Source organism: Cryptomeria japonica, chromosome 2, assembly GCF_030272615.1.
Source record: "Cryptomeria japonica chromosome 2, Sugi_1.0, whole genome shotgun sequence".
Lineage (NCBI taxonomy): Eukaryota > Viridiplantae > Streptophyta > Pinopsida > Cupressales > Cupressaceae > Cryptomeria > Cryptomeria japonica.
This window is the reverse complement of record NC_081406.1, coordinates 228,698,732-228,716,965: the sequence shown is the minus strand read 5'-3', so window position 1 is coordinate 228,716,965 and position 18,234 is coordinate 228,698,732. Positions and strand designations below refer to the sequence as shown.

Here is an 18,234-nt window from a genome sequence, read left to right as displayed (position 1 = left end):
TAAATCTATCTTCTACCAAATTAAAAGTATTGTCCAACCACTAAAATTAACTACCAAGTCTTCAATGCACTTGAGCTGGGCATTTGTGCCGGTCATGGTTATGCCCATAGTTGTCTATAATTCGTAGCAGCATTAATCATTTTAGGAAATAATCAACAAACCAAAAGTATCAGATTTTTTGAAAAAATTGGATTTACAAAAAAATGTAAAAAATTGAAGAAAAATAGTCAAAAACTACTTTTTTATATATATTTAAGGGCATTTCTATATCATAGAGATATTTTTTAAGAAAATAAAATAGAGACTTCAACACATGAATGGTAGAAAATAGATTTCCATTGTTTATATTCATATCGCTGATTACGTTGCACAAAACATACCACAACATAAATAATAACTCGATAGTGACAATTGTCAAAATGTCAATTATAATAAAGTTTGTGACTTTGTACAAAGTACCTATAAACTAAGCACAAAGTTCCAAAAAATCAAATGTAGTCAATGACATGCTAGAGGGTAGAAGGCCCTAATGATGAAGCTCTTGGGTGAGGGCACGTCCTAGCTCGTTCAATTATATATATGAGGGTCCAAGTTGGCCTGCGCCATGTAATCAAAATCATCAAGCCCAAGAAAATCATCATCATCATTAGCAATCCACTTAGACTCTAGATCAATCTCATCGAAGTCAATTGGCTCGTCTTCCTTAGTAGTTCCTGTTTTTCCAATGTAGAAATTAGTCTTTGCCTTACAAATGAAAAGCATAATTGATACAATTTCAACTAATTGCAAGTATGTTTAAATTCTTATCTTGATCTTTCTTTAGCTTCAAGCGAAGGTTGTGGTGAACAAACACCAAGTCATTCATCCGTGTTGTGCTAGGCGATTGCATTTCTTGGAGTGTAGGTGTTCAAAAACACTCAAATTACGCTCACAAGTGGCTAAGCTGCATGGTTGGGTTAAAATGCGTATCGCCATCCACCTATGATTTTTGCATTCGTCACCAAAAGAGCCCCACCATTGAGCTGAAAAACACATTATATGGAGATGATATTGTAAGAATATCTTAAAATCTTAACAAATTTAATGACCAAGTTGACAAAATAAAGAGTATCAAAATTTTAGAGTCTACCTGGTTGGAGAATCTTTCTACTTGCCACAGCAGCCCTAGAAGAGAGAAAACCCGTAGCTTGCTCATACATTTGAAACTCTGACATAGCTTCATTAAATTGATCCCGGCTTGGAAACATTTTCTCCATGCACTTGAAGAAACCTTGTGTGATCTTAGCATCAATATCTCTTAATGGAGTCTTGTAGAACAACGATGGATTAAGAAAGTATCCTGCTGCATGGAGAGGAGAATCCATTTGTCCATCCCATCTACTATCAATTATGTCCCACAACGGCATATACCTATCCTTGTTATTTTCCATCCTACTCCTCATCACCTCCTTGGCCCTAGACACAGCCTCATACAAATATCCCATGGGGGATTTATCCACATCCACTGGTCTCAAGACTTTTACTAAAGGCTCTGAAAAATTCTACAATTTGTTCAACCGCATCCCAGAAACTGGTAGAATACATGTACTCTACCACTGTTATGCCATCTATTTGATTTGTGGAGTCAAACTCTATCCACTCGTTTGAAACAAACATTCATCTCAAATTCATTTTTTGTTGACATAGAGTTTGTAGTGCAAGGAAGTGTGTTGCAAATCTTGTCACCCTTGGTCGAACTAGCTCCTTGCCCCCTATGAAAGAATGCATTATAGACAAAACCCTTGTGTGACTATAAATAAATTTGGTAATCGTGTGAACCTTTTGTAGTACCTCCTTAACCTATTCAATGTTTCCAATGTCCTTTAAGGTTAGATCAATACAATGTGTTGCACATGGAGTAAAAAACATAGAGGGGTATTTGTCTATCAGGAGTCTCCCAGCAGCAACACAAGCACTAGCATTGTTTGTGATAAATTGAACCACATTTCGTGGCCCCACATCCATGACTACCAAGTCATACATCTCAAACAATGCAGTTGTAGATTTGATTTCATCTGATGCATCCACAGATTTCAAAAATATAGTGCCAATATCACAAGAGACAAGGAAGTTAATGAGAGTTCGGTTCCTTCTATCTATCCACCCATCCGACATTATGGTGCAACCACTAATAGCCCATCGTAATCGATGCTCTTTAACAACATCTTGAACATCTTGTACTGCGTCTTTGAGCCTATCAACCTTCAATGTTTCGTAAGATGGAGCTTGAAACCCAGGACCTGCAGCTGCAATAGCATCTACCATACCTTGCCAATATGGAGGTCTAGTAGAATGGAATGGCAAGCTAGAGAACAAAAAATTTGCAATTGCCTTCTTTGCTTGTTCATGGACATTTTCCCTCCATCCTGTACTCTCCAAAGTGGTATGTGATCCTAGTGTAGTACAAGTTTGGAAGAAATCATTAATGTTTCCTCCACACGTGTTTGGTCCACATGCTGTAGAAGAAGGTGCTGACCCAGATTCCCTAAAACCCCCTTGTTCACCATCCTCCTCACCCAAATGATTCCTCCTAACATCTATAGAACTAGAACCTATTTCAACCTCAGTTCTCACCTTTTTAGCCTTACTTTCACAAATCCCATCAAGAGCTTGTTTTGCTTGATAAGTGACATCTGCAGGGCATCTTAAGCAAATGGTGGTGTTATTTCCTGGTTCTTTTGCCAAATGCCATTTGAAATGATAAATTCCACCACTGATATCATTCAGACACCAATTGCATTTAACCTTCGTGCTACCGGCAATTGGTGTGCAATGTGTCCACGCAAAATCTTTCTGACGTGGCATTGTGATCAAGAATCAAATCTGCAAAGGCATTTTAATTCAGTCTTTCATGGCTCCCCGACAAGTTAGATAAATGATTTCACATGGGAAACTGAAAGTGTAAATGTAATTAAAGTCAAGTTTAAAATAGGATAAAGATGGGGGAACCTCAACAAGTTAGAAATGTTTGCTAGTTTAAATCGTTTACAAATGTTTCCTAATCAGTCATTGAATCTGGACAGGTCTATGAAGGTTATATATAGTTCTAAAGTTTATAGTAAGCTTTTCATGTGTTGTAGTTGAATTGCATACTGACCTTGAGTACAATGGCATGGGAGAAAATTTGATTTTAACATTTCTAAAATGTAGAAAAGTGCATTCTGCCAAATCACCATAAAGCAGGTATTGTTTTGAGTGAGCTTAGGACAAAAACACTAAAATACTGCAAACTATTTTATGTTAAGGCTGCAAACTCTTAAGACAACTATGATTATCTTTGCAATGCTCAAAAAGAATTCTTAGAAAACCTTGTGTTTGCTGAAATACAAATTTGTATGTTGTAGCTTCTAGTGATTAATTCAACTTTAATTTTTTGCATAGTATGGATGTTATGTTGGGTTTATAGGTGTCCGTGATATTTACCTAAAGCACATCATGCCATGAACAATGAAATCGATGCAAACTCTTGACATGACCAGTACAATGAGGACATGTATGCTATTATGTCTCATTACTACAAAAGCATAAATTTATGAAGATGGATGGCAGCTCAAAGAGTATTATGCTATGTACCAATTTACAATGTTCATTGTCTTTAACCTCTTACAATTTTATCATTATCTTCCATTTCTATCATTAATATTTTAGTTCTTATCTAAAGGTGCCTCCAAATGTTTTATTCGGTACAAATACATAGGGCTGACCTGATTATTAGTTGTAAACAAATCATCTACAAAAGCTACTAGTGGAAATAAAAAGTTCTCTAAAGATTTTCTAGGCTGATCAGCAATTATTTAGTTTCCACCATGCCACCTATGACTACAAGGTACTTAATTCATGAAGTCTTAACTTGTCACTAGGTTACATGTATTTGCACTGAAATAGATTATACATGTATCAACACAAAGACTTTATTGTTTTTACACACACATTACGGTCAACAAATTATACACATACAAATACCGAGACTTTGTTTTCTCATATTCTATGGCATATGTCTTTAACAATGGAAGTATACCTTTTCTAAAGTTTCTTCCCCTTCGACAGTCTTCTCTCCTTAACCTTTCAAGCTCAACTCTATGCTTATACTAATAATTTCTATAGCCTTCATCCATTGATTTCTCTTAATCCTCATACTAATTTGTGCGTTCTTCCTTCTTACGTCAGCAATTATTCTCTAGGCTGATTTTCCTTGTACTATTCTTTCCATGTAGAGAATTGTTTTATCTTTTGCTATCTATCTTCAACCTTAAAATTTGCAAAGAAGGAAATTTCAAGAGTATAAAATATCACTTAAAATCTGTAACCTATTCAATTCTAATGACCACTAAATTGAATTTAAGTCTTTTGTATATTGAGACTAGGACAGGAATAGCTGTTATAGTATATATATCTAATCTTTATATATTAATTACCTTGTCTATAGCTATGATAGTCTAGCGTTGCATTCAGTTATCAATGGAATCTACAATAGAAGAGTTGATCAACTATGGAAATGGCCCTGCAGCTAAGGCTACCTACAAATTATGTTGATTTCGATTCTTTCTACAGAATGAAAGCATGTGTTGGGTTTAGACATTCAAAAGATGGCATCATGGTAGTATTGCAAAGACTTTATTAACCCTAGTTTGATTGTTCAAATATATATTTCTAACATTTTGGGTTAAAAATAAAATAAAGTGTCCTAAAATAAGGATCGGTGTCATGACTTACACAGTGAAACCAGTCACCGGACTAACTCAAAAAAACTTTGGCACAAATGAGTTGTAAATCTGTGCTACCAATGAAGTTGAAGATTTACTTTTAACTTCCCCTACTTTAATAATGTGAGAAGAAGATTCACCCAATCTTATAACTCAGTTAACACTCGAGAAATTTTAAAATTAAATCGAACCTACTTGGATGACTCATTCCTACTACATTCAAATATAGAATAGGTAATACAAAGAATATGAGTACTTAGATCATACAAATTATCGATTTAGAGAAGAATGATAGAGCCGCACCGTAACTGACTGAAGAACGCCTGACTCTGCAATTCCGCGACTCTGCAAAGCGTTCCCGCGACTCTGCAAGGCAGTTCCCACGAATCTGTGGTGTCTGGACTGTGGAGAATGCATCTAATAATTTTTTGCGGTCGTTTTAGGGTTTTTTGTCTTCGTTTTCGCGGGAAATGAAAAACGCGATTTTTTGGCAGGTTTCAATCGCGATTAATAGCGATTTTAATCCCAAAAAAATCGTTGACAGTCAACGATTTTTACGCGATTATTGGGGGAAAAACGGCGCCAACTGCGATTTTATCCGAATCGCGATCAATCGCAATTTTTCCCAGAGTATGCATTCTTTTGACTCTGTATAAATTGCTTTTGCTATTTGCAGTTGTTCTTCATCATTCGGTTTTGTTACAGTAATAAGTAATATAGTTTTCTTTCAGAGAGTAGATGAATTATTGCTATTTCAATTTATTAAAAACAAAGTTAGTTACAGAGAAGACTAATAAATGGTTGCATCCTTAGCTTCCGAATCGGACTGATGTAGGAATCCAATTTCTTCAACGAAATTATAGTGAACCAGAGAATCAACCCACAAAACACATTCAAAACAGAGGCATTGTGGAAGCAGTTAAGGCCAAGTTACAGAGCAAGATGTTGGACAAGTTACAGACCCAAATTACAATCCTCATCTGTCTTCCATTAGCCCTATATCCACTACCTGCAACTGTTATTGTAGCCAACAGAAGACTGCAAATTAAGAACTTTATAAAAAAATTGGAAAAAAAAACATTCACGTGCACCATCCACTTAAATTGAAGCATTAAAGCTTTGAGTACCTAGTAGTGATTAGAGAGATCACTTCTGGTTTCATTTTCATCTGGAAAAATATATTTGATCAAATAGTTTTTTAAAAATTAAACTGTAGGTGAATGGTGAGTGGCGAGTGTTTGGTTAACATTTTTTATTTTTATTTTTTGGGGTCTTTGAGAGTAAAATATTTAAATTTGCATAAAGGTTTTTAGGTTATTTAATTAAATTGTAAACTTTAAAATAAAATTGAAAAAAAAAAACATATATGTCCTTGCCTTTGGAGGGGCTAATAATAAAAAGCATTGTCCACTTAAATTGAAGCATTAAAGCATTTAGTAGTAGTGATTAGAGAGACCAATTTTGATTTCATTTTCATTTCGAAAAATATATTTGATCAAATAGTAAGTGAATGGTGAGTGTTTGGTTAACATTTTTTGTGGATCTTTGAATTTGCAAGATTTTTAGGTTATTTAATTAGATTGTGATGTTTTATATGCTTATTATTTATCTATATTTTCTCAAACTTCAAAGTAGTCTATATATGAGTTTAGTCAATCTCAAAAAGGATTTTTTTTAATCTCTAACCAAAATTGCTACTCTTGAAGTTAACCTCAAAATGTTGACAACATGAGTATAAAAGATATTATGTTGAGCTTTCAAGAGCAATTGAAGGTTGTTGAAAGAAAGCAAAGTTGAATTTGTAGCAAGAGAAGTTAGCTTGCTTAATTTACCAACACCATCATGATATGGAGGTATCTAAAGAAAGCAATATGAGGAATCTCTTGTAAGGGAGGTTGCTACAAAAGAAAAGCATGTGAGGCTATTTCTTGCCTAAGCTCAAAGATTAGAGGCCAATCAACTTCTTCCATTCTAGAGTAGCTTGTGAAGGAGGAGGTTTCTAAGTTTAAATTTCTAAAATTTAAACAAGGTGAGCCTTGTGAATCCTCAAGTAAGCCCTTAAATTTAAAATTTCAAGCTTTAGAGGTACTTTTCCTTTGCATGAAATTGTATATATTCAAAATCAATCCTTTGCCCCTCAAGAGGTTTTCCTACCTTGAGAAACTCCTCAAACTCAACAAAATCATCTACCAAGTTAGCCTCCTTGTCCTAGCATCACCTGTTTTTATCCAAGGAAGGCTATTTTATATATGAGTTTAGTCAATCTCAACAAGGACTTTTTTATCTCTAACCAACATTGATACTCTCGAAGTCAACCTCAAAATGTCGACAACATGAGCATAAAAGATATTATGTTGAACTTTCAAGAGCAATTGAAGGTGTATGAGGGAAAATGTGTGTGTTAACCTAAAGGATAAAAAGATAAACTAATTAACCAAAACAAGCCATTAAACTCAACACTTCGAGATCGAAATGATAAAGCAAAAGCAAAAACACAAATGACAAGCAATGCAAACCAATATCCTTACTTTGATTTGATTATTTCGTGATTGGATGTGCACTCACGACGTCAACGGATGTCTGATTTGTGCTCCATGATTGTAGATTCAAGTGATAATGAGAGATGAAAAAAGGATGTGTGAGTATGAGTGATTATTTCGACAGAGTAACGATGCATTGAGTGAAAAAGTGGAGGATTTGGTCTAAAATGAGGGAGATTAAATAGGAGAGATTAGGAATGGAAGGGGAGGTGAAGAGGAGACACTTGTCCTCAAAAATGACAAGTGGCTCAACTAGAAAGAAAAGGAATGACATGTGTCCTTTTGGACACATGTCCATTTTGGGCAAAGCCACCCAAAAATAGGAAGAGTGACATAAGGACACATGTCGATTTTGGGAAAGGCCACCCAAAATAGGATATCTTTCCCAAAGTAAGGAGTTGGTTAGGATGTGCACATATGTGTGGGAGGTTAGAAGGGATAGGATAAGGTTGGTTGGAGGGTTGACTAGGCTAGGAAAGTGAGTTGGAAGGATAGGGTTGGTTAGGGAGGATGACTAGGATAGGGTAGTTGGTTAAATGGTAGGAGACATGGGCTCAAATAGGAATTTGAGCTTAATTGGGGGGATTTAATTAATTAAAGTAATTAATCAAAAGGGGTGGAGAACAAGGATAAAATTAGGAGGATGGGATAATTAATTAATTAGATTAATTAATTAATTATCCCATCCTCCTAATTTTATCCTTGTTCTCCACCCCTTTTGATTAATTAATTAGGAGGATGGGATAATTAATTAATTAGATTAATTAATTAAGAGTGTATTAATTAATTAATTATCCCATCCTCCTAATTTTATCCTTGTTCTCCACCCCTTTTGATTAATTAATTAGGAGGATGGGATAATTAATTAATTAGATTAATTAATTAAGAGCGTAGGATTGAAAAATTAATTAATTAGGAACTAATTAATTAGAAGAAAAGGGTTTAAATTTGATTAAATTAATTAGTCAAATTTAGGTGTCTACATTTTGCCCCTCTTCGTGGCGGCACTAAAATAGCGTTGATGCGAAGAAAAATAAAACACCTGAAGGGAGGAAGCAAAAAATGCTCCGGGCCCGACTGAGAACGGAGGATGCGAGAAGAGGTGCCCCCTCGAGAGGGTGCACGGGAAAAAGGGCCCGGGTGGCATCTCGAAAAAGACATTGCCCAGCCAATGGAAAGAAAGGGGACGAAAAACTGGACCAACAGGCAAAAACGACACCTCAAACGGAGGTCCGGGGAAGGAGATATGCTCAAAATAGTCTGAGAGGGCCCGAGATGATCAAAAGGAGGCACACAAGCACCTTATAAGGTCAAAAAGTGCTTTAAAAATGCTCATTTGTGTGTACCCATTGTCTTGCTATTGCAGTTGGAGCTCATAGCTGGATTGGAGGATATAGCAGGCACATAACAACCAAGGCATTGGGTGGATGTGGTGTGAAGCGTGAGACTTCACCAGATCCCAGATCGTGAGGTAGGGTTTTAAACCCAACTCCATGTTTTTGTTGTTTTTGGAAAAAATTAATAAAATAATAATTTTTGCTTCGTATTTCGAGCATATCTCTAGAAGGGGGGAAAGAGGGGTCGACGGGATCGCGTTCCCACCTTAGCGGGAAAGCAATCCCGCCAAACAGGCTTAATGGGAGGATGGGATAATTAATTAGTTAGATTAATTAATTAGGAGGATAGGATTGGAAAATTAATTAATTAAGAACTAATTAATTAGAAGAAAAGGGTTTAAATTTGTTTAAATTAATTAGTCAAATTTAGGTGTCTACATTTTGCCCCTCTTCGTGGCAGTGATAAAATAGCATCAATGCAAAGAAAAATAAAACATTTGAGAGCGAGGAAGCAAAAAATGCCCCAGGCCCGACTGAGAATGGAGGACGCGGGAAGGGGTGCCACGTCGAGAGGGTGCACAGGAAAAAGGGCTCGGACGACGTCTCAAAAAAGACATTACCCCAACCAATAGGAAGAAAGGGGATGAAAAACTGGACTAGCAGATGAAAACAACACCTCAAACGGAGGTCTGGGGAAGGAGATATGCTCAAAATAGTCTGGGAGGGCCTGGGATGATCAAAAAGAGGCACACGAGCACCTTATAAGGTCAAAAAGTGTTTTAAAAATGCTCATTTGTGCATGCTCATTGTCTTATTATTGCAATTGGAGCTCATAGTTGGATTGGAGGATATGGAAGGCACAAAACAATCAAGGCATTGGGTGGACATGGTGCGAAGCATGAGGCTTCACCAGGTCCTGGATCATGAGGTAGGGTTTTAAACCCAACTCCGTGTTTTCGCTATGTTTGGAAAAAATTAATAAAATAATAATTTTTGCTTCGTATTTCGAGCATATCTCTGGAAGGGGGGGAAGAGGGGCCAGTAGGATCGCATTCCTGCATGGTGGGAAAGCAATCTTGCCAAACAGGCCACGGTGGGCGGCGAGATCGCTTTCCCGTCGTGGCGGGATGGTGGTCCTGCCAGGGAGGCAAGGTGCGAGACTACATTCCCACCACGATAGGATGGCGGCCTCGCTAGAAAGGTGAGGCAACGATTCCATGATCCCGTGGTGGTGGGATGGTGGTCCCACCAAGGAGGTGGGGTACAGGGAGGCAGACAGGGGCTGCCTCTTGTAGAGGCGGGATGGCCTTCTTGCCTAGTGGGAATGCTTTCCCTCTAGGCAGGAATGTAGACCTGCCAAAGTGCAAGGAATAGGGAGAAAAAGGGGGGGTTCGCTCAACGGACCTGCCAAAAGAGGCGGGGAAGGGCAGGATCACTATCCCGCTGTAGGGAGAGCGATCCCGTCCAAAAAGACGAGGGGGAAAAATGAAAAATTAATTAATTAGATTAATTAAATAGGAGGGATGGGGAAAAAATTTAATTAATTAGATTAATTAAATGGAAGGGAAAGGCAGCAAATTTAATTAATTAGATTAATTAAATGGGAGGGAAGCGGGAAGAAGATTTAATTTATTAATGAGATTAATTAATTAAGGGGAAAAAGTGATAATTAATTAATTAGAAGGAAAAGGATTGAGGAACTAAGAACTGTTGTTGGTTTGATGCATAGTGGAGCGTGGACATCCTCGTGTGTCGAGAGAGACATTATGGTCTATTGAAGCTTGGGGCCGAGCTAAGTGCCACCGACTGGGCACAAATTGAGGGGATCAGGCTTGGCTACATGGCACAGATGCCACACATTTGATCACACATGTTAATGTTGACGGCGATGATCGAGAGATACAAGAGCAAGACTTCTACTTTCCACCTACCGACATGAGAGATCACAGTGACTCTCGAGGATGTGTATCAGATTCTAAGGGTACTGATACGAGGCGTTTGATGCATAGCGCGGAGGGTCGAGTAGGCGAAGGTCATGAGACTACAAGTTGGAGCAGATATGCCCCTACATCATGGGCAGTTATCCCTAGAGCAGGCACTCGCACTAGCAACACCTCCTAGGCAGATATATTTCTTCGTGTGTCCACTAATGAGCAACTACATCCTATCGGATCATGGAGGTAGATCAGTTGTACTAGGGATGATCCCAGTAGTGATGGAGGTAGTGGACGACGGATGATCGATGGCCTAGGGGACCTTAGTGTTGATGGAGTTGTACAAGGAGCTCCATGATATCGTCTATCATCCAAGCCAAGGTTTTGGTTATGTCACAGTGCTACAGGTGTGGGCGTGAGAGTACATTGTTGTCACGTGACCAGTGGGTAGACAAGAGAGGGATGAAATCAAGCCCATTGCATTCAGTTGGAGAGGAGGGTTGAGATACAAGGTCATGGATGATGTCGATCTTTGGCGGGTGGCGTTCGACAAATTGGCAACAAACATGATCACATGATGACCGTACATCGGGATTCCAGCATGAATAGAGGATCCTCGACACATTTTGTATATGATGACCACAAGATACATCATTGGTAGACGGGAGCATGTCATTGAGATGTACAGGCTAGACTGAGTGTAGAGATAGTTTAGTCAGGTACAGGATGTACCAAGGGCACCACACAGATTTTGGCAGGTCACCAGAGAGAGCTTAGTTGAGTTTGGATGCTCGCTACAGTATAGAGCAAGGATCATAGACCGGTGGACGCAGTTAGCTCTAGTACAATAGGATCCACGAGGGGGATCCCCAGATGCAGGTGTTATAACAGCCTTGAGGAATTGGTGGGCAGAGGTCAAACCGAGGCCAATCGGGAGAGCAGGATTAGCATCCCTCGGCAAGAGGAGGATGCAAGAACGAGCCAGGGGAGGCAAGATAGGACAATATTAGCCGATTAGACAGACAACTGATACTGTGGTAGAGGCCATGACCCGAATGAGGTCTAGATTGGTCGCAGAGTGACGGGTACAGAGGGGACTAGAGGAGAGGGGGAAGACAGAGGAGACGAGCCAACAGCCATGGATGTGGACTCACCACCACAAACGTAGGCAAAGGGATGGGAGGAGGAGGGACAAGGTCGAGGCAGGAGTTCATTGAGACCAATTCCTGCCAGGAGAGTCATGAGGGAGGAGAGAGGAGAGGGTTCCACAACACCACTAGACTTGGTAGCACAAATTCTCTCCCTCGAGGAGATAGTGGCTAGGGAAGAGAGCAGGCTACAGACCGTCACTGCAGAGAGAGACAACTTGCAAAGGGAGAGAGATATCTTGTGCTAGGAGAGAGACACAGTAGAGGGTACTAGGGTATAGTTGTAGGCAGAGAGGGACAGGCACCTCTAGGAGAGAGATGCAGCGATTCTGCCCAAGGATGCTTTGGAGCATTCTAGATGGAGGACAGAGGAGACTGTGACCCGTTACTAGAGGGAGAGGGATGAGGACCGGAGATAGGCAGTACTGAGCATCGAAGGAGGGGGGAGATAGTGGCAGGGATGCTAGAGAGATAGATGGTCGAGATATAGGCCTTATCTCACCAAACATGATGGTACAGGGCCAGGTATGAGCAGACAGTACTAGTAGATCAGAGGGAGAAATATGTGCTTCCTCCTAGGGCTAGGGAAGCTAGCTCCTCACACAGTGGAGGATCCAATGGAGGGTTAGGGAGATCCGGCTGCAATACAGGTTTTTCAAGCAGGAGGACTCGGACAGAGGACACGCTAGTGTCAGGATCAAGATCCGCACAGGGATCCCTGGGACAGGAATAGGGACCAGCCGAGTCATCATAGAGAAGACGATTATGCAAATGATGCATTTTTTTGGTATTTTTGCTACACCATACTGTTGGCATATGTGCAGAATATGTTGACATGATGATATTGTGTTGTCATTGATGTCAAAATGCTGAAAGAGAGAACCGATAATATGATGAAGAGTGAACAGGTTTATTGAAGTTAAGCAACTGGCAAAGTGAACCGGTATAATGATGAGAACCGGTATATGTGCAAAAGGTGAAGCTGTACGTTTGTCCAAGTGAACTGGTATATGGAATGTTTTCTATCAAGGTTTAATATGGTATGACTACCGGTTGGTAGTCTCAGCTTCAAGATTTTTGGTTGAAGTGTTTCGAGCTTGTGTGATTCAACCGATGGCATTGTGTGATGAGTTAGCATTGTAATGGAGATCAAATCATCTTGCCACGTCAACCTCGTGCACTTGAAGGATCCTGCATGAAGGAGATTGATCCTATCTACCTCAGGAATGTGCGAAGTCTATGCAAATGGTGGAGAACATGTGATGGGTTATCACCTCCAAGAAGTGGTGAAGAATGAACGATGGAGAAAGTCTTGAGATCTGTTCAAGACCGTTGTATTCAAATGCAAAGTGTTCAATGGTCAGGATTGAACCGACTGAATTGCTCAACCTAAATGTTTAGGGTTTAGGGTTTATGTTACCAACCTATCTGTTTCCTATAAGGTTGATGTTGTGTTTCATGTTGAAGTTGGCAAATGTTGTGTGTGTATCTAAGTGCAAAGATACGTGATTCTTGCCAGACCATATAAGAGGGTTGATACCTATAGAATGTGTATGCAGAAGAAAGGAACTAAAGTGGATCTGCATTGGTATTGAAGTGCTATTACCATATCATTGTAATACCTGTTGATCTCTAACCACTTCAACAGTTGGAAAATCCCTTAACAAGGTAGCTTTAACCAACTTGTTGTAAATCCTTTAACGGGGTGACTCAAAGTCATTGGGTTCATGAAATCCTCTAACAAGATAACCTCTAAAAGGGTTTAACCCTTAACCGGGTATTCTAGCCATCCCTTAACCGGGTGATCCCTAACAGGATTAGTTCTTAACAGAACGTGTTGTAACATTCTTTAACCGGACAAGGCTCCTAACAGAGCGGACTTCTAAAGAGTTAAAAAACAGCTTGTGGGTATTCATCCCCACCATGGTTTTTCCCAATTGGGTTTCCACGTGAAAAATATGTGTGTCATGTGTGATGTCCTTTTCATGTGATGCTTTGCTATTTTCTGTCAAGCGATGAATCATGTTGATCTAGCATGTTATTATATTTTTTATGATAGATTACATGTTTATGCACAAGGATAATGTGGAAATGAGGGTATAGGTTGTGTGGTAAGATAAGTGTTTCCGGTTTGTATCTTTCACAATCTCATTGTGTTTAACCGGTAGTAATTTGGTTTATGACCGGTGTTAGTGATTGCCAATCAAGTTCACTGTTTATAGTTAAACCGGTTCAGGAAAAGTTTTTATATCTATACTGATTCACCCCCCCCCTCTCAGTACTGATTTGGTACTCATTGTTCATCATATATATATATATATATGTATGTATATATATATATATATATATATATATATATGTATGTATATATATATATATGTATGTATATATATATATATATGTATGTATATATACATATATGTATCTATATATGTATGTATATATGTATACATACATACATATATGTATGTATATATGTACATATACATATATGTATACATATATACATACATATATATATGTATATGTATACATATATGTATATGTACATATATACATACATATATGTATGTATGTATGTACATATACATATATGTATGTACATATGTACATACATATATGTATGTATAGATATATATGTACATACATATATGTATGTATACATATATGTATGTACATATATACATACATATATGTATATATACATATATGTATGTACATATGTACATACATATATGTATGTACATATGTACATACATATATGTATGTACATATGTACATACATATATGTATGTATTTATATACATACATATATACATATATACATATATATATATGTGTATATATATATATATTTATATATATATAGATATATACATGTATATACATATATATATATATACATGTATACATATATATATATATATATATATATATATATATATATATATATATATGTATACATGTATATATATATATATATATATATATATATACATGTATACACACACATATATATATATATATATACATGTATACATATATATGTATACATACATGTATATATGTATATATGTATGTATATATATATACATATATACATGTATATATGTATACATGTATACATGTATACATATATACATGTATATATGTATATATATATACATACATATATACATATATACATGTATGTATATATATACATATGTATGTATATATATACATACATATATACATGTATATATATATATACATGTATATATGTATATGTATATATATATATACATATATACATGTATATACATATATACATGTATATATACATGTATATACATATATACATGTATATATACATGTATATATGTATATATATATGTATATATCTACATATATATGTGCATATATATATATATATATATGTATATATATATGTGTATATATGTATACATATATACACATATATATATACATATGTATATATATATGTATATATATATATATACATATGTATATATATATATATATGTATATATATATATATATATGCACATATATATGTATATATATATATATATATGTATACATATACATATATATATATATATATATACATATACATATATATATATATACATATACATATATGCATATATATATATATATACATATATATGTGCATATATATATATATATATATATATATATATATATATATATATATACATATATATGTGCATATATATATATATATATACATATATATATGTATATATATATATACATATATAATATATATATATTACACCTCATGTGTGTGTTATGAGCATGATAGGTGATCACCATTCGTTCTGATATCATATGTACTTGATGCATCTTTTGATCCGATACATTAGCGAACATTGACATACATGTATATTTTGTATTGGCATACATGTTGAGACCATGATGATATTTATGACATACATTATGTTTTGGGTCCGCCATATGATGTTTATTTTATGAGTTTTATGATGCATGTATGAATGTATACGAGGCCATGATATATGCAATGTATGATCTATGCTTTATGATGTATGTTTTATGATGACCTATGATTACATGATTATGTGATGCATAGATGTATGATAAAGGTTATATGCGACAAACTAACTTATTGGTGATGCAAGATGGGATGATAATATGTATGTATGACATGAGCTATGGATGCATATGATGTGACTAGATATATGGATTATGTGCTAACCCATGTGTGATACAGGATGCTATGGATAATGCAATGCATGTGATATGATATGATAGATATGGATTATGTGCTAACCCATATGTGATGCAGGATGCTATGGATACTGCTCTAGGAGAACTAGGCCAGATAGGTGAAGGAGGAAATGGACAAGGGAACGTATGCACATCCTAAGGAGGAAGGAATCAAATGCAAATGGAGATGCAATGAAGATGAGGAAAATCATGGAGTGTGAATATTCACGTAAAACAGGACATTGTGTAGTGAGCACTTATTTTGATATAGCATTGTCAGTGAGTCGACCAAGGTATAGAGAACCAAGGCGGAATTTCACGACCAATGCATGAACTAACACGTATGCATAGACACACAGGCCAATCCATCATCACACAGAGTTACAGAGACCCTGCAAGAAATAAAGCTAGAATGATTGAAAGCAAAAGATATTCCCCAGTGTAACATGAGATAACAGAGACCTCGTGAGGGAACAATAAAGTGACATACCAAAAAGACACACCAGGAAAAAACCAAAGAGTAGCAAGATCTTCTCCTAAGCCCTGTTATTCCTAGCGCACCATGATATAAAAGATCCTAGCGACCAAGAGGAAACATGATTCAAGGAGCTTTGAAAGATAAAAAAGAATCCAAAATAAAAATAAGGTGTCACAGATGTCTTTTGTCAATGGATGGATGAGGATCGCCAATGTTGTCTAACTAGAGGAAGGATATATCCTGTGCAGACTGACGATAGGTGTTGGTGAGAAGGATACATCTCAGAACAACACCAAGGTGGATAACAAGTGAACCAAGGACTGACAAAAGGACCTAGGAGACATGCGTGGATCTAGATATAAACAATCCTGCTAAAGAACTAGCCAAGAGGAAAATATATTGTCGAGCGAGACAAGGAACCAACAAACTATGCACAACGAAAACCCTATATACAAGGCAACCTATGGACAATGAAAGACCAAATATGCACAAAGGACCAAGCACGAACCAGATAATTACAAGGATTATGTACAAGCAACAAGGACGGAGGAAAATGGAGATGCGGGTATCATGAGATATCGCACCGAAGGAGACAGATGTGATGGAGATGGATGCGATGCAATGGAAATGGGATGTGAGTAACATGAGATATCTTGTGGGGAAGGAGAAAGATGATGGTGGCGGGTAACGATAGATACCGCACCAAGAAGGATTAAAGGAAGGACCAAAAGATAATGGAACTGCCCTTTGGTACATATGATGCCTGTGTCCAGGTTTTCACCATACAGACATGCTCAAGGCACCACAAGAAGTGGTTTTCATCAGAGGACACATTATTTTCTTTTCTTTTTTTTTTTTTTTTGAAACATGAGGTATACTGTCACAGACTAAGCATAGAATCTCTTCAAATGCAGGATGTTGAGGGGATCGCTAAGAGGTTCCCCTTATGGAGTGGATAACTAATATGCACCTGAACCATATTTTGTTGTAACCACATATGGACCAAGCCAGCTTGCTTCAAACTTTCCTTTCTTTTGGCGGTCTTGTTGATTCTGTGGGTTTTCTCTTAGGACTAGATCACCCACATCAAACTCACGGTGGTGGACTTTCTTCTGATATTGCCTCTTGAGGTGGATCTGATATATTTACATATGATCATAGGATTTTTGATGATGCTCGTCAAGAAGATCTAGCAGTGCTAGGCTTGCCACTCTATAGTCTTCATCAAAAGCAAAATCTTTCAGGGAAATGCATAGTGATGGTAATTCGACCTCAATTGGTAAGACTTCTTCTGCACTATAAACAAGGGAGTAGGGGGTGGCTCCCATAGGAGTCCAAATACTGGTTCGGTAAGCCCATAAGGCGGGATTGAGATTGAGGTGCTAGTCATGACCAGTTTCATTGACAACTATCTTTATGATACAGAGCATTGTTTTATTAGTTGCCTCGGCTTGGTCATTCCCTTTGGGGTAGTATGGTGTAGACCAACGATGGTGGATATGAAATGTTGAGAAAAGGTCATGCATGTGTTGGTGTTTAAATGGGGTTCCATTGTCAGTAATAATGGTGGAGTGAATCCCATAATGACAAATGATGTGGTATAGGATGAACTTGGACACTTGGACACCAATAGTGAGGGTAAGGGGAATGGCTTCCACCCATTTGGTGAAGTATTATGTTGCAACAATGATAAACTTGTGTCCATCTGAGGAAGGAGGATGGATCTTACCAACGAGGTCAATGCCCCATGTGGAAAAAGGTCATGTTGTTGCAATAGGTCACAAATAATGTGCAGGAACAT

The 18,234-nt window shown here is 37.2% G+C and overlaps 1 protein-coding gene across 2 annotated transcripts; it reads right to left on the bottom strand.

Annotated features, from left to right (window-relative positions):
- Positions 1 to 360: 360 nt before the first annotated feature.
- LOC131034546 (uncharacterized) lies at positions 361 to 5,974 on the bottom strand. 2 transcript variants are annotated; one of them, XM_059216537.1, is made up of 3 exons: positions 5,870 to 5,974; positions 1,130 to 5,757; positions 361 to 1,022 (listed from the first exon to the last, which is right to left on the bottom strand). In XM_059216537.1, the coding sequence occupies exon 2, from the start codon at positions 2,842 to 2,844 to the stop codon at positions 1,840 to 1,842; it is 1,005 nt and encodes a 334-aa protein (XP_059072520.1). In that variant the 5' UTR covers positions 2,845 to 5,757; positions 5,870 to 5,974; the 3' UTR covers positions 361 to 1,022; positions 1,130 to 1,839. The 2 variants fall into 2 exon arrangements, with proteins under 2 accessions (XP_059072520.1, XP_059072521.1); XM_059216538.1 differs by lacking the exon at positions 5,870 to 5,974 and having other exon boundaries at positions 1,130 to 2,862; positions 5,046 to 5,863.
- Positions 5,975 to 18,234: the final 12,260 nt, after the last annotated feature.